Here is a 24,849-nt window from a genome sequence, read left to right on the forward strand (position 1 = left end):
TTGCATGCCCTTTAATTATGTTATACATCCACATGGTTACCACAGAACATTGCTGTCAGTACATCATTGTGCATAAGTCTTTTCTTCTTACAACATTCAAATCGTCAATTTAGTTTATAATCAAGTTGTTTTTTTTTGCATATGAATAACATACATAGCGAGAAGTGATAAATGATAATTAGTAGTTTTTCTGTGTTTAGGAAGACTGCAGCTAATACATAAAACTGAAAGCTTTTACAAAGAAGGCTACTAAGTGGATAAGATTCAGATGTCATGATCCAGTTTACTGGATATAATTTCCTCTGCATTGACTGGATATTGTCTATCACTCTTCTTCTGGTTCTTCCTCTTCCTGTAGAAGGTTTTCTCTGTTGTCGTGGGCCCAAAAACCTCGTACATCTATAAGCATGCTGGCAACCGTTCCACCTTGCTTGCAGGATAAAAGATCATTAAGCATTATCCTAAGAGGGTCAGCCGGTTTGACCATGTCCCAGATTTCATCCCTTACATCTTCGATACATAGCTCGTAGTTGCCACCTTCAATCCATTTCTGGTGCACATCTCTGGAATAAAAGTAAAAAATTAAGTCAACAAGTTCAAGAGGATGATGAGACAAGCAAAACAGGTAGAAACAGCAAAATTCATATATAACAAGTGGACAAACAATACTGACCAAGAGTCAGGTCCACTGTCATGCAATCACAGAAACATCATTTTATCAAAGATGATAACAAAAGAGAGTGTCATTCCCAGTTCTTTGATGTATCTTACAAAACAAAGGGTGTAATGTTGTGCCTATTTATCGGCAAGTCAACCAGGCACGAACTTTTAACAGAAACCAATATTTTAGCAAGAAAATACTAATAACAATGACAAACATATCATGTAGCTCACCATATGCATGAACATGCTGCATCGCTACAACATAAAACACAACAAAATAATCTCATAAGCAGGAATCTAAACAAAAAACAAATGATTTGGACATAAGAAATACAGGGGGAGGGGGAAAATCTCAGTAAAAATCAAAACTAGCAGAAAATTGCAGTTTCTTAAATAACTTTGCAGGAAAAGTGATCTGCACATAACAAACATTTCTTCTTTGGTTCCCCAAAAAGAGAAAAATGAAGAATGGTTTGCAGATGACATGTCTTGTCTATGTGGTTAGAATTGCTTAATGTCTTGTATTTTGAGACTTGCAGAACTTTCTCAAAGTACCACAAGCAGGAAACTACAAATTTAATGTAGGAAGACTGTATCGGGTTAACATCTAGGCTTTCATATGCCACCCTTCTTTTCTTCCATATCATGAATGGATAAAACATAATAACATGCAAAGGTGCCAGCTTGCCAATCTGGTAAAGTCACTTGGTGGTGGTACCAGATGCGTTCAAATCCTACCTTCACCAGGTGATAGGGGTATTTGTTGGAGGGCTATCATATGGCCTCTTCTAAACAACACCTCCTCCCCAACCCCCAAAAAAAAGAGGAAAAAGGAAAAAAGGAAAAAAAAAATACCTTCTATAGGGAGTAGTTCAGGCAACTGGAGGTAAAGAATATCAAAAATTTCTCACTAGAAAATTGACAACTAAATATGGTCATGGAAATATTGACAAAAGAAAAGAAAAGATGGTTAATTACTGGCATTGTATATTTGACTATTATGCCAGGCAACATAGTCAACATGGACCAACAATGACTTGATCGGAAATGAAAGAATAAGTTACCTAAACAGAGTATGAATATCGGCCGTTGTGAGGTAGCCCCTTCCATGAAGATCAAGGCATCGGAATAAGTATGTCAATCCCTCAGGAGTGTCTTTGTTTTCCAGAGCCAAAACCAAATCAAGAAAACTTTCAAAGTCCATCTCACGAGAATTCCCCCCTCCAGTTTTACTACGGCGTACATGTTCGTCAAAAACTGAAACAATAGAAATGAAAATTCTAAGAAAATCTATTAGGATATGCAGCCATACAAGCAAGAACAGATGAGGATGCAAAGTCAGATATAATGATTAGATCACAATCAAGTATCGTATATAGGGGATTTTAAAAGCAAGCTCCAGCAGCTGAATATTTAATATTCACATAGATTTGCAGCAATCTCAAACATCAGTTGGAATCAAGTGATCTATATCTCTGACCAGAAATTATGTAATTTGCAGAAATTAATTGGAATCACCACCAAGAACTTTAAATAACTGACCAGAACTCTAAATATCTCTAAAATAACTGGCTCCAGAGATCAAAATTAAAATATGTTACTTGCAAATAGCCCTTAATTCAAGCTAGATGCACTTTACAATTGGCAAAAGATGGCAGACAAGCAGGATGGCATAAAAATAGAAGTTAGCAAATAGTGTCAAATAAACCCTACTCAACTCATGTTGTGTACACAGATTCTGTAAATATGGTGGAGTTAGTGAAGTCATGAAGGATACACATGGAAGAGGGAGGGAGAAGGGGCACGGGTAAAGAAACTAACTAGCTCTGAACAAGAAGACTATGAGTGAGCTTTATACAGGATCATACCTTAGCACATTAAATCAGTTCTAGATTATCCAACTTTCTTAGTAGTATATATTTTCAGATGTCAGGCTAGTTCTTACTAGATCATGCTGATAAGATTTTGATAGACACTGAGGAAGAAATGTTATAGGTTGTATGAGGAAGAAACTGTTCAAGAACAATATACAACTAAAGATAACAGTTATAGTATCCCACTGTTTCAATTATTAAGAAGAGGACCTACTAATACTGAGAAAATAATTGCTCCATTGTTCATATGTTGTTACACAATCAGGTACTTAAATATTTCTTAAATAAAATCCGTCAAATATGATACAGACTGCTTCTCAATCAAAGGAAGTACCAAGTTGCTTACTAACAATAAGTCATGGTAGGTTAAAATGTTCAAAGGTAAGAAGTCAAAGTATGCTAAAGAAACTAGGCTGGAGCACCTATCTGCTCAGGAAGGGAAAAAACAGCTAGCTAATGCTGGAGTGTAACTCAATAAAATTATCCCACTTCCATAAGCAAATTAGTTATATTTTAGATTTTGGGCCTAGGTCTAGCGTGAATTTTATATTTTTGTTATCTTTGAAATTACAGAATTTAGTTAGAAGTGTCTGAGGTCTCCACAATGGGACTTCATTTGTGTCAAGAAATTTATGTAGGTTTAAAATGAAGCTTAGGATTCTTAGATATTTCTTTGATCCAAATAATATTGAGCTTCCTACCATGTAAATTTCATTAAAAAATAAAACTTAGTAAGGTTTAAATGCCTGAAGGAGGTACGACAATGAAGGGCATTCTCATTTAGGTTAACCGTATGCTTAGGACACATGCACATGCACAAACAGAGACAGATATTTCCATTGATAAAATCATTTGAAAATTTACTTTTGTGGTAAGATATCTCTATTGAGGTCTCCTCCAAAACAAGTTAAAATGCATTAGTCTTCTCTAGGATGCAATCTGAAGAAACTATATTTATCAAAGACTTTGATATTTACATTTACTTTGCATACATATGCTGACAATACAACCATGCCAATTAACACAAACTCATTTTGTTAAACTCTAAACTATATACAAAGTATATTATGACATTTATTATTAGATCTCTGTTTCTGTTATCCTGGCAGTTCTAATGTTTAAACCTTTAAGATGAGTTTTACTCAGATTTTCTTATATCACATCTTAATCTCCCAATTCACATTAAAGGCACTCTGAAAGATAGAAAACTGGATCCACAAATCAGCAAGACTTTTATGACATGTGGAAGCTGCAGACTCAACCAATAGCACGCTCATGAATGAAAGATGATGCATAAGTGAACAACAAAAATGACAAGCTAATTACTTTATTTCAGTTCCTAACCTCTCTCGATGAATATTTCTGTCAGTGTCCCATCTGCATATTCTTTAAGCTCCTGCTTGCTCAACGTCCCATTTGTATCTTTGTCAAGAGCAAGAAACATATCTGCAAAATAGTAGTACAGTCAGCACAACTCTGACGGTCATACAAGTATTTATACACTTTTATTCCTCTTCTAAACAATTCTGACTTTCTACAGAATCCAATTTCAATTTTATGTAGGTGTGTTTAATCATATATGGCAAGGATTTATGAGCCAAAACGGTTTGGTTGTGGGCCTGTGGCAGAGACCAATTTGGAACTGACAGTGTCTTTCAGCAAACTTCTAACATTTTGGCTGAAAGTGTTGTTTTTTTTTTTACTTTTAACAAGGAGATATGTTTACTTTTTTATAAAATTCATTGACATTTTCTTCTTATTTAAAATTGATTTATTTCTTCTAATTTAGAATAGCATAAGCCAAAACTTCAAGCAATGAAATAATCAAAATGTCAACAACTGAGTAAGTCACCGAATTAACCGCCAATCAAACAGCACAACACCTACTTAAGAGTATGATACCCAAAATATAACTAGATTAAGGAAGGAACAACTCCATGTATACAGGCAGGATGCTCATCATGTAACAAGGTTTAGCATCATACACCAGTCACTTGTGTCTAATGTTGGTTTTGTTGCCATCTAACAGTCAGGGGCTAACCATGTTTCTGTTTTCTCCTTTTCCTTCCACTTTCAGCCCCTGCTATGTTACAGTTTATACCAAGGACCTTATACACACTTGTGCCTTGTTTCATACACGATTATGTGTAGTTCTATACAAGGGCCAGGAACTAAAAGCAAAATGGCCATCACAACAGGGGACCAGGAATAACATTTCTGATCATAAGGCAATGACTGTTAAATGGCAGGCAAACCAAGGACCGGAAATTGAGTTGCTTTTTGGCACCACAAATGGGTCATATTTTAAGGGATGCTGCAGTTTAACTCTAGCTATGAAGTACCACCAAAAATTCATGTCACATGCTATACATCAGTATCCAAAGCAGAATGCTACTTCATTGAAGTGGAATTATACCAATAATTGCAAGAAAAGATTTTTTTACCATGCTTCGAAATGAAGATAGACACTACAATCCCACACAGCAAACAGTAATGAACACAGGTTCCACATGATAAACCTATGTACAGTTGCTAGAATAGCCCTGCTGACTGCATAAAAAGACATCTTCTAGCATGCTTGGAAACAGATATTATATAGACACCACATACACACAGCAACAGTAATGAAAACAGATTGTGTCATAAAACTATGAATGACTGTCGGACCTCTATATTGTTTGCCAGATGACTGTAGTTGCATTGAAGATCCCGGAACACATTGGAAATAGATAATTGCTTGTGATTATGTGGTCATTCCGACTAACATATAAAGAAATATTTTGCGAGTCTTCTGACTTGCAAGTGACAAGTTCAAAATCAAATATTGTTGGTCAAAATTTATTTGCTCAAAATTCATTTGCTTGTTCTTAGCTTCACCAGTATATCATAATGCCCATAACAACATGGGTGTAAAATTATAACAAAGCCAGCATCACTTCTTCATGCATACAGAACAGGATATATATAAATTTATTAAATTCGGAAAGTATATCTGATATAATAGAACAATAGACATACCGCATATACGTTGGGCAGAAGTTAAAGAGAACCAATTCTCTGCCTGCTCAGTATCAGTAACTTCTTCCTCACTTTCCTGAAATAAAAATTTGAGTCAGCTCTAAAAGATTCTTAACAATCTAGAAGTGGAATCAGAAACATAACAATTCACCTACCCACACCACATAAACGTGGGGTTCATCAAAATTAATTTCCTTTAGAACAAAGGGAACTTCCTATTTTTGAACAAGGATATGGAATTTGTATTTTCAGGATGGATCCAGATATGATTCAATGATTGGACTGCCTCACCATGCTCAAAGGATAGAACAAAAAAAAAAGCATTCCAAAGTTGACCACTTCATTAAATAATTTATCATGAAATCATGCACCAATTTCTTTGCAGTTTCAACCAAGGTTAGCAATCTTGGTACCGGACCCCATATCAGTATTATGCTGACACAATATAGGTATTCACAGTACAAGATCGATTCAGCAAAACCGTGACTCGGACATACACCTAATATAGGTGGTACGTACTGGTACAACAAATCTTGGTTTCAACCATGGTCTGTACCGGCCGGTTCGGCCCGGTACAGATCGTTCCGACCTGGAATTGGTACCCGGACAGCGTGGATACCGGTTCCAGCAGTCCGGGTACCAGTTCTAACTGTTTTCGGGCTGGTACCGACCGGTACGCATGCGTACCGGAGCCGGTTCGCACCAGTACCAATTTTTTTTAACCATAGCGCGCACTGTGGATTTTAAACCACAGCGTGTGCGCTGTGGTGTGAGAGCACGTGGCCCGTAAACTTCGGGGTAGAGCGCCCCGCGCGGGCGCAGGGCAGCGCGCCTGCGCACGGATCCCCTCGAGCCTTTCCTCGTGCGGTTCTACATTCTCCACGCTGGGAATCGCCCCACACGGCCAGCTCATCCGCGCGGGGCATAAATGCCAGCTCTGGCACGTCCGCGTGAACCAAAAAAAAAAAAAATTTTCACGCGCGTCCACGAACCAAAAAAAATAAAAAATAAACAAAGACCGGTTCGTACCGGACCGGTTCCGGTACAAACCGGTCTCGAATCAGTCCGGTAGGCGACCGGTACGTCTACCGGTACCGGTTCAGCGTACCTTGGTTGGCTTGGGCAGGACATTTAGTTCATATCGCTATTCCCGGATCCAGGGGAGAGTACGTCAGATGGAATAATTTCTTAGACGTCAACGATGGAAAAATCTTCTATTCTTGTCCTCTTGAAGCATATTTACATTATTTTTAGAGAAGATATATTTGTACAGTAAAACACTTTGCATAAGGCAAAGTATTGAAAGGAAAGCCTGGGAGCCTCTGACAACAAGATAATGATGGGGTGTTAAAGATGAACCTTAAGGACAAACATCAAAAATTTGAATTGTTCACGAGAAGCATGGAGAAAATGGGGCAAAAAATGAATTTTTAACAGAACAATATGAAAACTTTCTGAATGCTTGGACCCCTTGAAATGTTATATCGTTTAATTCCATTATGCTCACAATATAAGTGGCATAGATTATCCACCTATGCATGGCACAGAATACAATCAGCACAAATTTCATGGCAATCTCTAATTGTAGAAAAAAAGAAAAGGAGAGGGAAGAAAATCTAATTGTAGTTCAGGTGATAAGTATCCCTAAATTCTTATAATCATTGACATAATGAGAAAATGGTGAGAGAAGACGAAAGGAATGAAAATGATCGATGCAGTATCAAGATGAGATGCTCAAACAAATTAATTGCCCCTGAAGCCCATACCTCATTAACCCTCAATCCCACTCGTGTGAATTATTCTCTTTAAAAAGCAGTTGTAGAGCCTTACTCCCATCTATACATGATCAAAACATGTAAAAAATATGCTGATAGTTTGGAATGTGTCACTTTTGAGACATTTTTGGACAATGAATGCTCAGTACACGGTCCTTTTCTCCCTTGCCAATTTTCATTTTAGGCTGGCCCAAACATGATACTAGCTAATCTGGCTCTCAAATGAGGTGAATTTTGGATTATAAAAGGTCAACAGAATTTTTGGCAATTCAAGATAAAAGCTATCATATATGAAGTTGAATTGGTCCTAATTTGCCTTTTTTTTTTTGCACCTTGGTAGCAATGTAGCTCACATTGTCTATTGTTACTAACACAAGTAAATACAAATCAGTTTCCATAATCTTTTTTCATAACCATACTGCTGGGTCTTGTTAACACTTTTAACATGTCAGCTGCCTTATAGGTTATAGTGTTCAGGTATGGCCATGTAAAGCAAACATCAGAGATAGATTCTACAGCCAAAGACATGTTGTCACAGCATCCACTGGGTTATCTGGCCATAGATCATTCCATATCCACAACAGCATAATTTCTAAAAGTAATACATTCCTTAATCAATATAAAATGGTTTCTTAACTCACAAGAACAATTTTGACCCAATATCTGGGTAAAGCAGAATACATCTCTGCCTAGGTGTCTCACAGTAACGTGAGACATGATATTATGTACCATTGCAGTCCATGCATAACAAACAAAACTTATTTTTGGATGCATTTTTAATAGTTTTCTTTTTAATGTTATTTTAATACTGTTGCCTGGACTTACTTGTAATCCCTGTGTAGAATAAATGTTCATTACAATTCGAGTTCAAATTTGGAATAGGGAAAAGTTTTTTTCACCATAAATTTTCTTACATACAGAAGTTTCCATCTACATGATTGCACATCTTTCATGAAGCAGTACAAGCATCATTGCAGGTTATGGCATGGTACAGGCATACAGCCATTTAGGAATCAAACAACATCGCATGACACATAACTCAGGAGTGTCGTATGAATAGCATAAAATATGGTACAAATAGGAGTAACATAAAGCATATTCAGATAGAATTTCATTCTTATATCAATTACATTTTCTCAGGAAAGATATTCTGCCTTCCATACCATCAAATACTCCATTTTGTAATCATGTATGCACAATGACAACTATGCTACATGAGCAGAATCTCACTGCATAACACCTAAAGATTTAGACCCAGTTAACCTAAAAATACTAGAGTATTTCCTGATACTCTGGTATTTTTGATCTCTAATGCAAAAAAAAAAAAAACACCATGGGGGTGTTTGGAAAATGATATCCAAGTATGAAAATACCCTGGTATAGACTCAGTTGAGTATTTTCATACTCCAACCAAACCCGCGGAAAAGAGAATCCAATGTTTATCAGGGCCTTCACCCATCATGGTCCCCTCCCCCTTCGCTTGTTACTTTTCCTACCTTAATCACTCCTACCATAGGGTATCCAACACATGCCGATGACACCCACCACCCAAACCAACAGCCTCCACCAAACATGGCGATGATGTTGGCACCAGCGATAAGAAGTCTTCTCTCTTGCTCTTACTCCCCTACTCAAAACTCTTTTTCTCTTCACCCTTTAACCCCCACAATCCCTCTCCACTTCTGGGGTTCCAGTTCCCATAGCCTCCTAGTACCAGATCCCTCTCTCTCTCTCTCTCCTCCCCTTTTTCTTCCAATTGCCAGCGAGCCAATCTCACCTGATCCACTCCTTAGATCGAGTTATTGGGCTGGCTTCTTCGAGATTGGGGGTGGACCGGGCTCTTTGGCACTGCTCCTCGCCCTTTTCTCTCTTCCACCGGCTGCTCAACTCATCCCTGGTCTCCTGCTCTTGCACCTAGGAGCAAGGTGCCCATTTCCCACTCAGATGAATCTTGTTTTGGTCTTCCTTTCCTCCATTCCCGAGGTATGATCTCTTGCTATCAAGTTTGCAGATCCGAGAGTGGTGATGAATTTTCATGGAGGATTGAATTATCTGGTTTGATTTTCTCATGACCTTTGTTCTTCTATTGAAGGATCTGTGTTTTGGACTACTGAATGGAAGGTGACCCCCTCCTAGGCCCACAATGTACTTGATGTATGTTTTGTGAGGGCTTAGGATGGATGATGCTTGGTCATGTATTTTCTATGAGGGCTTAGCACCCTTCTATGCCCACATTTGGATGAGGGCACTTTCCTATGCCTACGATATGCTCGATATAATGTTTTTGAGGGCTATGGATGGATCCTTTTAATGATTTCATGATTTTGATTTGTTTCATCAAGATTTTGAAGTGCCTTATCTTACTCTTAGTCAGATTGTGTAGGTTCCACTAATGTGGTGGTTCTTCCCGATTGTTCCATGCATGCGATTGTACACCCTGCAAATTTTAATGTCAGTATGTAGGCATATTTCTCACCCCATTTTTTGGTGGTTGGAGTGAGCTATGTTTGCAACTAATTTTATTAAAAGTATAGTTCTTCAGCTCGACTATTCCTTTTCCATATACCTATGTAAACTTTTGGTTCCCTTGCTTAAATTATACTTGTTGAGATGCAATTGGATGGCCAATTGGCAACCATTGCATCTGCACATGGGAGGCGATGATGACACACTGACCTCTGTGGTCTTTGCCAGGTACATCATGAAGTCCATGGTGCCATGATCCACAAGTTGGTGCTTAGCATAACATACACGGCATGCAACCGGCTATCGTGATTCACTAGTCGACACTTGGCACGGCATGCACCCTATTCATGAAAGAGCACATTTCCTTAAAAAAACTTCCTGTGGCCATCCAAATACCTGAAATTCCAGAAAAGTGGAGTATGTTTTGCTGTAGTAATCACTTGGTGCATCACCAGATTACCGGAGTATTTTTATTCTTTGGAATTTTTTTCCTAGATTACCCAAACAGGGCCTTAGGTGAAAATAACTTGCATTCATATTTCAAGCATATACAGTGAAGGGATACATGCAGACTGCCTAGATGTATGAATTTGAGTTTTTGTAAGATCTACTGCACATTTATTTCTCACATGTTCCCCCAAATTACAATTAGTTCCTAAAATTTACTGATCAAGTAATACATGTAGACCCAGGCACACTCAAGAAGGTCTTCATTCAAGAGTGCAACATTATATGTGATACAATAATTGGTACTGACAAAGAATAGGTCATCAAACTATGAATCCTTAGAATGATACCCATAATTGTATATAGAGGGAGTAAACATCATGAATAAAATTGAAAGATCTGATTTTACACATGATGATGGTATTTTTGGGTTATTAACTATTTTGCTAGTCCAGTTCCAGTAGAAGTATTTTATCAATCAAATACAAAAGATAACAAAAATAAATCATGCATCAAATCCTTGATGATGGCATCTTCTTCTGCAAGCAGAGCAAAGTACAGTAATGAAAGAAACATCAATGAGATGCAAGTAGTCAGCCAAAGAACTACCTGGTGCAGTTCCATGAGCTCCTGGAGACAGTTACTAAGAAGCACCTTCTTTATGCATGCTTTCCCTACGAGTCCCCAAAAAATATCTTCCTTAATATTTGATGACAAATTTTGTAATGAAATCTAAGAAATAAAGGGCTCAACGTTTCGTTTTATGGTATCTTAAACTTAACAATTCTTTGGTATTTACTTCCTATTGCAGTCTGGTTACAGTGGCAAACCTCGCCTATGAGGATCACAAAAGAAAAAGAACTTGTGTGCAGCTATACGACAATACATCTGAACAAAGGCTGCAGGCATATCCCGGAGTTGTGCCAGATTAGGAATCAGACCTCTTATATAGGCCTCCATTTCCTGCAGTTGCAATGAGGTCGACCTACATAAGATATCTTGATAAACGACCAGGAAAGACTGATAAGTCAAAAGTGTATAAGAGTTCACACATGAGGTTGAAGGAAGCCATCAGAATCCTCATCAAGCTCACTCATATCAATTCTTGCTTGAGTAAGCGAAACCTGATGCAAAAGAAAACTGAATTATTGGAGAACTAATTATAAACTAAGCATGTCACAATCATGAATTCTAAAAGAAGAAAGCAACTCATCACAATGAAAGAGTAAATTGGAAGACTAATCCGAGTATAACCAGTAATGCTAGTTTTTCTAGGCAAGTAAAACACAGGATGAAATAGGATTGGATTGCCATATAAACAAATAGGAATGGATTGCCATATACGACTGAAATCAAGAATTGCCATAGTCATCACAAATGCCATAAGTGCAAGCTGTACACACTAAGAACGGAAAATAAAAGACAACCTATCATTGATAGGCAAGCTGTTTCATTCTGAAAGCCTCTTTGTCAACTAAAGTAGCTGTGGCTAAAACCAACCCATTATCATTTTACATTTCCAGCCTATTTATCTCTAGAAATATCATCTCCAACTAGTAGATTAAACTTCTCGACTCCACAACTGTTGACCTTCCTTCGTATGATAGTAATTTGAATTCTGATCTCTGGAAATCTTACCAACCTTGAAATTCTTTATGAGTCATGAAACTCTTTTACATCCACACTGATCAAGTGTTTAGAGAATTGAGCCATTTCTTCATAGAAAACCGCCTTTATATTGAATTGTGGCTTTCTAAAGTTAATACAAAAATCTGATAATGGAAATATAACGTGATCACAGCATGAATGTGCATAGCCTCCATTGCACATGGCATGAGGAAATAAAGAGAAATTAAACAATTATAAATCAAGTTTCATCAAAGAGAAAGATGGCGAAAAACAAAATGAACTCTCCACCCTTCAAAATCACCAAGTCCCTCCAGTTCACTGCTAAAACCCAATAAACAGTAACTTTTTCTACCCTTCCTCTCCACTCAATCATTCAAACTCGAACAAACCAAAATACTGGGCAAATAAAAGCGATCTAGGTAACCACCTCTCCAATCATGAAAGAATATGGAAAACCATCCCTTCCATGTGATCTTCATAATTTTCCATCATAAAGTCAGGCCATGTATATGCAGAATGCATACCTCTCACCCATCCCCTTTTATGACATCTTCCAATTATCACTTAAACTTGGGTATAAGATAGTTCATACAGGTTTCAATTAGACAACAAAAAGATGGATAAATGTGATCCATCCATTCTGTAGAACTGAAGGAACAGAAGAAACATCGACAAGTCAGGAGACAAACTAGGTCAGCTCTGGTCCACCATTATTGCTAGCAGGCTGCAACCATATTTGGTCTAAGTACCTGATGAAGATGAAGAAGAATAGCAAGTCTGGTCTGCATACATTTTTCTTCTCTATTATGAGGACAACTTCAAAGGCACATTAGAAGGAATTCCTTTTTATCAATTTGATGTAACTATATTATAAGATAATAAACAAGGACTTGAAACTATTTTTCCTTAAGCATTTAAGACAGACATATCCAAATTGTAAAAAATAAAATAATAAAAAAGTAAATATTTGTTAATAAATTAAAGATATAAAATAACAAGAAAAAGAAGGACAAATTATTCCAAAACAGTACTAAAACATTAACTGAAACTTTAATGTATGTGTAAGAAATATGTTAAGTTCTGCATATGGAGTGCAAATAGTTCATTAGTATATACTTAGCCCACGGACCTGGGCTGGGTAGCCTGCGTCGGAGGTTTTCAATCACAAAATCATGACTGTGTCCTTTCCTAGATTTAAACATCATGAATTTTGAGAGTTGAGATTGTTGAGATTTTTTAGGTGGTCTTTATTTACTCAAAAAGCAAGGGCCAAGAACAAAATATTGTACAATGATAAGGAGAGATTTGGAAAATTCAACTCTATGTAGAAATTGAAATTGTCAGTTTCATTATTTCAAAGATTATATGAAATTTCATAGCATAATAAACATCCAAAAGTATAATATTAAAACTTGTCAATGCGGGAAAAAAAAGTAAAAATAATTCTATAGTGCATTCAAACACACCCTAATTTATCATATAGGAGTGTTACACATCAAGGACTGTCTGCATTTGAACCATGACAACTACTGACTCATAGGTTATATCGAACCAGAGCAAATGACCATCTTTCCAAGCTGTTAGTAGCACGATTGGAGACCAACTGCACATTCTTTTCTAGAATGTTTCAGCAGCATATCCATTGCAAATTCGCATTGTTGGACCTGTTAGTCTTAGCATTCCATAAGCAACATCATTCCTTGTCTATGAGTTTTTTTCTGTCACAAGATTACATTGATATGATTATCATTGGCCAGCAAAATGGAGGCGGATTTTGCATAAATGTGCTTGCATTTGTTTTGAATCAAATTAGGACTTCTGGTCCAAAAGTACAATCAAAATGTAGCAAGAAAACTACACCAATTGCAATGCCTTTAGCACGTAGTGAGTGGTGCTCAAATTTGGTTTAAGCACTGCTTTTAATGGATTGTAGGGTATCATGACTAAAAGCAAAATTCTTTTGAAACATTCTTTTTCCTATAAGAAAACCATCTCTAACTTTCTTGAGCGGCCTAAGTTGCCTATCATCAACAACTAATCGACCTACTTGAACTGAACAAAGGATGACGGTTTAAATCTGGTCATTATTTCTTTAACAACCCAGGATCTCACCCAAAATGACTAGCCGAAAGATATCATTTAGGTTCCTTAATTTTGTATAAGTATCCAAGATCTATCCAGCAAAATCCGATGTGGGACTAAACACAAGCCCGCACGGGTCCTCGCATACTCCCTCCATTTAAGCCCTAACATCCCCATCAGGCTAAAGGTTCAAATCCATGCAAATCTAATCACAAGCACCATGATCAACACATAGTCAGCTCCAATAGATCCGTGCTGCAGTGTCTCCTAGTCCACATAGGTTATGGGCCGGATCCGCTCTGATACCATTTGTAACAATCCAAGACCTCATCCAAAATAACTAGCTGGAAGGTACTATTTGAGTTTCTTGATCCTGTATAAGTACCCAAGATCTACCCAACGAATAACCGATGTGGGACTAAACACACACCCGCACAGGTCCTCACAATTTCAAAATCATTTAGGAGCTGATCTCAGGTTTTCTGAGTAAAACGATATGCATCATCCATAAATGAGACATAGTAGCGATAACCAGAGAGAGAAGGCACAGGCAATGGGCCCCGTACATCAGAATGCACAAACAAGGGCTAACGGAATTGAAACAATCTTATGAGTGGAATTAATAGGCGTTGCCCATGTTTGGCCAGCTGGCAGCTAAACCAAGAAGAGAATGAAGAAGACGCATCTCCTCTACGGCAAACAATCCGCGACCCAATGGACTTGCTGAAGCGTTCAACAAGACGCTATGCATGATATTGATGAAGGTCGTCTCAAGAATAAAGGCAACCAGCACGAAAGGCTGCCAGATGCTCTATGGGCCTACGGGACCATGCATCACACGGCGACGCGGTCAACACCTTACTAGTCTTCGGCGACAAAGCGGTTCTTCCGCTCGAGGTACAAATTTCCTCGCTGCAGGTGGTCATGCAGTGCTCTATGATGATGGAGCAAAATGGACCTCCATACTTAGATTGAGATATTGGACATAGAATGTCAATCTTTAAAATGTAAAAAAAGGAGTAATCATAAGAATAAATACAATGATGATAAATGAAAAAAAGAAAAAATTCTTTAGCCAGATAAAGGGTGGATGTAGCCAAGTGGATCAAGGCAGTGGATTGTGAATCCACCGTGCGCGGGTTCAATTTCTGTCGTTCGTCCATCACATTATTTCAAATTCCGGAGAATTTATTTAATCACATAGTTTGGGCTCCTAAAATATGGCACTCTTGTGGCAATCTATTTGACTGTATCAAAAGGCCCATTGAATTGGGATTTTCCTATTGGGGCGGGTCATTTCGGGGCAAGCGGATCATTTATCATAAAGAGGATGAGCTTCAAGAGAAACGACCGTAGGAGGCACACCCTAAGCCCAGCTTCTCAAAGCTGCTATTGTGAAATACCGTTCACCCTTAATACTATAAGCAACAGGGGGCCGGGCTGCTCGCCTTCATAGAAAAGCGACCAAGCCTAGATTAGATGTTCACCTTTTTTTAGAATAGAAGGAAAAAGGGGGTTTGGAGATTCTTTCAAGAATGCATGGCTTCTTCCTATTCCGCTTCAACACAGAGGAAGATTGTTACAAGGTGCTGAAAGGAGGGCCATGGCTTATAGAAGGAAGAGTGATGATTTTGAGAAAGTGGCCACGATTCTGAAACTGTTCTCATTATCCTTCACGAAACTATTTCTTCCAGATCTATCTTGTATCTGTCTTTTGCGAAGATACAAAGAGCAGGTTCTTCCTCTTTGTACTAGCAGCATATCATTCTGATTTTTCAGTGTGTCGTCTTCCATATTCATCTTGGCAACTCCACACCCTTCAATCTGGTGTGAGCTCTCATCTAAAAGTATGATCAAGCATGTGTCAGTACATTAGTATATTTCATTGGACCACTCTCGATTGCAAGTTGATGGCCCCTCCCGAGTATGTAACCATCCTTGCTCCAGAATCGACGTTCATATTGCCGAAGAGGATAAGTTACCACCTTTGTCACGTCGTCTTGCATTTACGTCTACAACCGGATGTCGTTTTTATTGTGTAATGCACCCTTTGGGTAGTCATTATCTTTGAGAAGATGACTTACTCTAAGGCCTTGCCTCAGCCAGGCTTGGGCAAAATAGCAGAGCAAGTACAAGTATTAATAGCATAGCAAAAATGCGTTCCTCGTCATTAATATGTTTGCTCATGGTATTTGTGGCCTATCGGGAGAATCGATGACTGCATCAAAGATGCACTGTTAACTGCGAATTCAGATGATCATGTTCAGGGACAGTTGCAGCCAGCCGTAAAAGGAGTCACAGCCTCTCACAATCAAGTCGCAATTGTAGCACCTTGCTACAGCTGCAGTCTAGCCTCAAAAGGCAGCCCATAGCTTACAGTTGAGTCGCGGCTTAGGGAGCTGCAGTCATAGCTATGCGAGCAATTACCGTTGGGCCTCGAATCTTTGTTCGAGCATCGAATCTATTGTGCTCCAGTATTTTTCCTCGAATCTGCTTTCTTCATTGCATCACATGCCTCTTTAGGTTTATAATACACAAGCTCGTGCGCCTTAAGGCCACTTTTGCAGCTGCCTTGAAACCCTTTCTGTTTTAGATACTTCTTAACATTTTCTGCGACAACAGACAACATAGGTTCGTCCCCAAGTCTGCCAGCATGTTCACGGGTATAAGGACTGATGCAAGTTTTATTGAAGAACGCAGCATCCATCCACTCGAGAAAGGCAAGCAAGCAAATTGCCCCAGATACGAATCGTCCCTTCATGCTTGGATAAAAAATCGGATACGCATGAAGGATGTTAAGTAAGATAAGCATGTTCAAGCAGTGTGACGGTTTCTGCGTCGTGATGAAGTGACCTGCTTTATATTGCAATTTACACTCCTCCCACGTGTGCATGTCTTTTCAAGGGAAGTACCAATTTTAGGCTAAATTGTAAATCAGTAAGAGCAGGAAAAGGGAGAAAGAAAAGAGAGAAGGTCCAAAGTGGCAAGAAGAGGAGATCCATGAGTTTTTTTTCTTTCAAAAAAAAAAAGATTTCCTACATTAATTTTCATTAATATACGACCAGAACATTCATGTCCCCCTATCCCTTATCAAAGTTTTATAAGCCCCAATATATGTATCCAAAATTACCTCAACAAATGAGCAACTTAAGTACATTGACACTGGAGCTATAATGACTCAAATAACAGCCTAATCACTGCTTAGAATCTACATAAAAGCAACTCAAATAACCATAAAATAGAACAAAAAAATTAAAAAATGAATCAACATATATCATCCTTATAGTCCTTCATCATTATAAGTCAATTCATTTCTTATTTCAGTCCAGAAAATTCTTTGTTAGTGATCATGATGCACCACCTCTCCCAATAGGGTTAATCCCCCTCAGGGTGCCAATGTCCTAATTGAAAATCATATTGTTATACTAACTGCTTCACCCACATATTCTTTGACAAACTCTTCTTGCCGCAATTTTGCTCTTTCCCAACAATCACTCAAACTCATCTTGAGACTTAATATTATAATGAAGAAGTCCGTCATCCAGAAAGGCAGGATGCAATCCCTGAAGAGCTTTAGACTTGACATATACATGATTGTAACTCTGTGCACTTCCAAGCAAGATTATCTTAAATTAGGTAAATCTAAACCAAAACTCCATATATTGATCTCTCAAGATCATAAATATGCTCAAAGAAGAGATCTTCAGCGTTATGGTGGTGTCAATCCAAATATGTTGACTCTGCCAGCGTAAGGCTCATTGATTATGTTATGTGACCACTGCAACTAATAGCCTACATGTTTGTCATTGTGGGCTCTAATTCACCATCTATCTGCAATCATTTGACTCGCTTGTAGTAATAGTAACAAAAGCTGAAATAGCAAAGATTGATCATGATGACTGTAAGCTGGCATTATAAAGCTTCACATGAAAATAGAATCAAAGAGTTTTGATAATGCATAGCAAGAACTATCTTTGTAACAAAGTAAAGTCTTTGTATTATGTAAAAATCAATTATATTAGCCCATCTGGATATTGATAGGAAAACAAGTAGTTAGCATAATCTGATTGCAAAAAAGTAACGGAAAATTTACGTGTGCTGTCATTTCTGTAACTGAAATAATAAATGTAAGAATATTTTTCAATGACAAAGAAACAAAACCTACTGTTCTCATCACATAAAGATAAAATGGTAGGATGGCTATTCTTCCAGATTCATCTTTCTCAAACTTCATAAAATTTGATGGGCTAAAAAACCGACGGCATTTTGGGCCAATCTGTTCCGCACAGACAGATGCAATGTGACAGAAATCTTCGTAGTTCATCTGTTGATATAAGCACATGAATCAAACACTCGGAACAAAGGCACCCAAAATGTATCAAATATGAAACAGTAACAAGCAAACCTTATACATTTCGTAACATGTCCAATATATGAATGCAAAAAAACATCATATAGTAGGTAAAAACACTGAAAATATACTCTCTTGCCACTTAACTTTTATGGTGATTTCATCATATAGCTAGCATTGCCATCTAAAGGGCAGGCAATAATGTATAATTAGATCATGGCTTCACTTTTAAAGGTGCAAATGGTGGCCAGAGTTCAAGATGATGTGCATCCAATTTCAATCCAAATCATACAAGGTCAAAAACTTTGAACCAGATCATTAAAAAAAAAAAAACAGAAAACTTAGGTTAAAATGGGATCAGTTCACATAAGATTCAGCTATTCTCTGTTTTACATGAAGAAATATTAACTATATGAGCTATTTTAGGTCAAGACTAGTTTGATTGAGTACGATTACTGGACCATAACCTGTCCTAATTGGAAATAGACCTATCAATACCCGACCCATTACCTGACTCGACTGAGGTTAAGGACCTAGTCACCTGAATTCAACCCAACCTTTTTCTTGATATCGAGGAGACTTCTAGGGCATGGGGGAGAACCTCTCATTTTTCATCTCCTTGCACTCCCATCTGCCCTCTCCTCCCCACCACCACCATGCACGCCACCATCTGGAGCATCTCTAGCACCCTCACTGCCATCGTGGAGTTCAGCCCCGACATGGGATCATCAAGTAGCATAAGGCGAGGCCAGATCCATTCCGATGCTCACCCACCGCCGCTCACCAACAGAGACCATGCCGATGGCCACATCAAGGAGGGGGGCTTAAGTCGAGCTTGGCGACCATTGCCGGTGATGGAGCTAGAGTGGTGGTGGCCGCACCAACAAAGGGAAAGGCAGATGGTGAGGGCAGAAAGAAGAGCAGTCTTGCCGAAGCCATAGGGGCCGAGGATTGCAAGGAGCTAATTGGAGGGGCAGAGGAACGATGAGCTCGCCGGAGTGGCCAGGCCAGTCACCTAACATCAGGGAGAGGGAGATGAGACGTCATAGTGTCTCTTTCTTTCTCTCTACACTGGGTCAAACACTCATAGTGTTTAGATATTGGGTAGAGTCCTCAGGTAAAGTTGGATTCCCAAGTAGGATAGGGTAGTATTAAGATTCAGGTCAAGTCAGGTCTTCATCTAATTAGGGAACTTGATACTAGGCTTGCAACGCAGACATAATTCTTGTCCAACAAGACTGAGAGCCAATCAAATAGAAAAGCACAACTAGACCAAAAATCCTGAGAATACTACAAATATGAAGTTATAAATTGGTCCGGTGCAAAATAAATCAGATTAGGATCATGGTCCACCCAGTCAAAAAATCCTTATTCATCAATCATTTGCATAACCCTGCTACGGTAGTGACTTCTTTTTATAGAATTGTCAGCTGCAAAGACTCCATTGTGAACTTGTAGAAGGATATGTTTGAATTTAAGAACTAAAGCATGATGAACCATTGACAATAGTGTTCAGCCATGGCACATGAAAAAACTCATTAGGCTTGCGATGTAAAACCACAAATAGATTTCTGGTTCTTCATGATTTATATAATGTAGCCAATGCCGAACAAAGGCATTTATTAAGCAAGGAACACTACCTCCTCCTTTTACAAGTACTCCAGTACATGAATCTTAACTATTGAGGTTAGCCCCGGTTAATTTTATGATAGCTTATGATAATTTAAAACTTCCATTATTCATAGACTAATTTAACAAAGGGCTAAAATAGGAGTACAAGGGGCTGAGAAAAACCATCATTAAATCGAGAAAGCATCAAGCCAGTGTGTATGGATTCCCCTCTCATCCAAAAGATCGAAAAAAGCAAATGCCAGAAGAAATCAGATTGAATTTATAGATGTATATTATATATACCTTTTCAGCACCAGTGGCATCATCAATCACACAATTTTCTCTTAAGCAAACCCACATGGCATCCAGATCATCTGCATTTAGAAGAAGTTCTGACTGCTTCTGCAATTAATAGTGAAATGCATATAAAATGAGTGCATGTTGGACCAGACCAGATACATAGTAAAAAAAGAAAACATCTAACAAAAAATAATAATGAGCAGAAAGAGCATATGTCTACAGTTTTCCAGAAAGAGCATCACAAGGAACTTTCTACATAAACCTTCAAAAGATCAAACCACGTATATGGCTTAATACCTTTAGAAACCGGTACTTTGCCAACCTTTGAACCCTATGACTGATTGATCCTTCTTCAGGCTTCTGTTTAGAAAACAATATATATTAGGGGAATATCTAAGAATTTATAAATCACATGTTCAGTCAATATATAACAGGTATGATCAGGAATGTGGCCATTTGCCAAGCAAAAGAAGCTCCTTGTAACATAAAGCCACCAACACCGACCATCCTTGAAGCTATATGTAATATATTTCACAACTGCTTGAAAATACTAACGAAATATGCAGAAATCAACTCTGCAGCATGCCTTTTTGTAGAAACTAGGAATGGAGCCTGCTTCAGCATTTTTCTGCTGTCGTTCTTTAAATATCTCAAGCAAGATCCTTTTCGTTTCAAGCTCTGCAGGTTAAAATGGATAGTTTAGAGCAAATAATGAGCAAAAGTTCACTTAATCTACACTCCTACCAATATATGAGAATTTTGCCCAAAACAAAACAATGGAGTCGTCAGATCCTATTCTTTGCACCAACGATCACAGTAACCTCCTCAAAAAAAATACCAGAAAAAGCAAGAAGGGAATGTTTCTAGACGTTAACAAAAGATATCATTAGAAACATAAGCAATTTAGTGATATTCAGAAACGAAAAGTTAAGGAAAAGAAGAAAAGAATGATCTCTATGTTGAACTCTCTTCTTTTAAACTTCTCCGATGGTACATTCCAAGCAAACTAGACAATGGTTTAAAAAACAAACAACATTAGCTCTACAATTTGAATCCGGTGGTTGTTCAAGCGGACCATGTGATAAAAATCCCTTCCATGCGCCAAACGAAATTATTGCTTTCCATGGCCACAAACTCTTTAGCTTGTACTGGATCTTGGATTCCAAGCTCGTTCAATCCCATCTTCTCTATAGATCAACTAGGAATGTAGGGTTTATCCAAGCCCATTTAACGTTATCACCGCTCTAGTTTGCACTAAAATCTCGTATTGGATCCAAACTCGTCTAAGAACCTATCTTCTAGCAAATTTTGTCCTATTGCACCTTAAAAGCCCGATTTCTTGGGGGAAACTTCAACGGAAGAACACAAAGTCACCTCAAAAAACACATAAATTACCAGAGAGAGAGAGAGAGAAAGAGAGATCGGAAGCGGAGTAAAAGGGGGCCTCACCCATGAGGGCTTCTGATCCGAGGCCGGCGCCGGATCCGATGAACCGGCGGAGGTTCCGAACCCACGGCATGGAGGAGGCCGGAGGGATCTTCTTGGGGGCGGCCTCGTGGCCCCCTTCACCGTCGCTGGAGCCGCTGTACATCGGCTCTGTTCTGGCCGCCGGCGAGCAGCTCCAGGAAGGACGAAACTACTCCAATCACCGGAGCCCTGCGGGCATGGGCGGATCGAAACCCCCAACCCTAGCTGGATCGGAGTGCTCTCGCTTCGGAGAGAGGAGAAACTGGGAGCGGAACCGGAAAGCGTCGAAGTTTCTTTTCCCCTCGCATTCCGCTGTCTTTCCTCGGACAGCAACCAGCTATTTGTAATGCAGGTTTTGAAGTGGGGATAGCTGAAAAGTAGGGTAAATTACAAGAGCTCCTGGCTTTGTATTTATTATGGTTACGCCTAATAATTTATAAAATCTCTATTTAGACTTAATTAAATTAACAGCATTAATCAAATTATTATTAAATTAAAAAATAAAATTATTCTAAAGTGAGAAAAAAGATATACGTATTTTTTTATATTTTTAGATCGCTATTCAATCACTTAAGATTATTTTGGTTATTTTTTAAAAAAAATTAATATAAATTTTAAGTCTCATATAAGATTAATAATTTGACGAATATTCTGCTAAATTATGAGTTATGTTAGATAAAATAAATTTAAAAAACTATTTGGACGATGATGCTGAAAATTCTATAGAATTTGTGGATTAGGCCAGTACAACCAGCAAAATCAACAGATATTTTTTCCTCTATATAGTATTCGGGCCAGCCCACTCTAAAACTACTCTTAGGTATTTATGAATATAGGCCTAACCGAACCTATAATCCTATAATTTTACTGATTATACTGACTCAACTCATGAATCTTTAAAGATTTTTAACCCAATCATCCAAACAGACTCGTAAGGAGTGTAGGTTTTCATATTATTGGATGTAAATGTAATTTATTCCTAATACTTGAAAATAAACATCACAAATTATATGTAGAAATAGCCTTTGATTTTTACTCTTCCTTTTAACCCTAAATATTACGCATATTTATCATGACCATATATACAAAATGTCGGACCTGCATCTGACCCAACCTCGAGCAGCTCTAGCAAGTCACATATGTGATGTTACAGGGTAACATAGGTTTAAAAATGTGAGATTACTTTATTGACGTACTAACTATGTATATATATATATATATATATATATATATATATATAAAAAGAGAGACCCGAACTGCACACTTTCCATTAACTCCATGTAAAAAAAAAAAGCTAACAATTTCAAAATAAATGATAAACTATCCAAATAAAATATTCAAACCATTGAACATAGTCTACATTATAAAAAATATCAAGAAATCAAAATTCATATACTCTATAAGCTTCTAACCTATATATTGACTCGATACAAAAGCCCAGTGGCATCAATTGCATTAGTGTAGTAAAATGTATGATGAGACATATAAATTGAAAATCCATTTAATGGATCATTATCAACGCATCTTAAAATATGGATAGATTTAAATCTTCAAGTTTTGATGATTAGAATATAGTTAAAACCTATCAATATATGAATTTTGGTTCTAGGTATTTTTTGTAGTGTTGGATCATGTTGAGCTCTTTGGATCTTAGATGTGCTGTTGATTCATAAATTGATATTGTTTTGTTACTCCTGGAATCCAATTACTTCGTTTTACCTAAGAACCAAACAGGCAAACAGCATTGCATTACATATTAATGGCAGCTTTGTTGGTTTTGTCCTGTTTCAGTGGCATGAACCTTTTGACCTATGAAGGCTATGGCTAGGGTTCAAACTTCAAAGCCAATATCGCCTCTTCAGCCATCGAAACATATTTTAGAAACTAACAAACTCATACAAAGGCCCGAACCATCCATCGCCCATTCTGTTCATGCCTTCTATTAGCAATTCCAAGTGAACATTAAAGTCTTTCATGTCTTAAGATCTATAGGGAAGGCTAACATGTCCAAAAACAATGTTTTTATTCCGAAATTGGAAATTGGAATTTGAGTAATATAAGTCATTGAAATGAATACACACCTAAATAATCCTGAGTTATGCAAGCTTTCTTTCTAAAAATAGATATCCATCTTATATGTATTACATAAACTAAATTGATTAAGTTTCTTAGTCACACAAGCTACATATGTAAGCGTCAGTGGTTGACATAAAGACTGCGTTTTATCTACTGTGTACCAAAAATTACTCTAGATATCATATAGAAAGCACTGCAGTTCTTTTCCTGTATCAACCAAGGAATGTAAATATATCCAATGAGTCCCTAATCACAAAACAACGTTCTTATTTGCCGATATGGCCAAGGTAAACCCCATATATGCTAGAAAAAAATTTAGTTTTTTTTTGGTACATCGACGGCTCACACAAAATAGAAGTGAACAGTGCTCAAAAAGTCAAAAAGTAAAATAAACTACAGGAAAGATGGGACAGAAGCCTGATCGACCCAGATGAAGTCTTATGAATGATGAGCTGCATAAGAGGTCACCCAATTTGCTGCACTGTTGCCTTTCTGTTAGTTATTTTTCAATCAAAATGTGCTATAATTATAGAGTTATACTGACAACAAAGGAGATAAATCCTGATTAGAAGATTGGTTTATTGAGTTGAAGCATCAAATCTCTGGTGGCAAGGCTTGCAGACACCTATAGATAGGAATTTATGTGGATGAATTTAGAACTATATTCATCCATGAATTTAGAACAAAATGGCAGGAAGTTGAAGTAGTGATTCAAACTTCCCCCATAACTGTTTCTCAAAGAGTTTCTTTCATGAATTTTGTTCACCTAAGTGATATTTGGAGTGCAGATTTGTGAGGCAAAACATTGGTGGCTGTAGCATTGCAGGTCTCAGAATATGGAGTAGCTTAAAATCCTCTATATAGCAAACATCCCCAGACTTACAAAATTTCAAGCATGCCTGCAGACTTGGGTGGATTAGAATCTATTGAAAGTTGCTCAGAAACAAAAATGTCGAGAATTCCTGCCACCTAGTGTTGTAGAAAATATGTTGCCATAGAAGACATAAATAAAATGAAATCATCCATAGTTCTTTGCCCACGTAATGATCCACAAAATAAGTGGAATGTTTTCGATGCCGATTAAATTTCA

General features: G+C 37.7%; 1 protein-coding gene and 1 non-coding gene across 2 annotated transcripts; both read right to left on the reverse strand.

Annotated features, from left to right (window-relative positions):
• Positions 1 to 79: 79 nt before the first annotated feature.
• FASS (tonneau 2 (TON2)) lies at positions 80 to 22,067 on the reverse strand. The gene is made up of 12 exons (XM_008806342.6): positions 21,666 to 22,067; positions 20,803 to 20,894; positions 20,514 to 20,576; positions 20,220 to 20,318; positions 18,120 to 18,278; positions 11,296 to 11,367; positions 11,074 to 11,206; positions 10,853 to 10,917; positions 5,556 to 5,631; positions 3,882 to 3,983; positions 1,728 to 1,920; positions 80 to 563 (listed from the first exon to the last, which is right to left on the reverse strand). Exons 1-12 carry the CDS (start codon positions 21,805 to 21,807, stop codon positions 326 to 328), a joined length of 1,434 nt encoding a protein of 477 aa, XP_008804564.1. The 5' UTR covers positions 21,808 to 22,067; the 3' UTR covers positions 80 to 325.
• Positions 1,174 to 1,291, reverse strand: LOC113463438 (small nucleolar RNA snoR104). Its single transcript, XR_003387645.1, has one exon. It is a non-coding gene; the product is annotated as a small nucleolar RNA snoR104 (small nucleolar RNA).
• Positions 22,068 to 24,849: the final 2,782 nt, after the last annotated feature.

Source organism: Phoenix dactylifera, chromosome 14 (genome assembly GCF_051530095.1).
Source record: "Phoenix dactylifera cultivar Ajwa chromosome 14, Ajwa_hap1_PhDact_Kaust_v1.1, whole genome shotgun sequence".
NCBI classification, from domain to species: domain Eukaryota; kingdom Viridiplantae; phylum Streptophyta; class Magnoliopsida; order Arecales; family Arecaceae; genus Phoenix; species Phoenix dactylifera.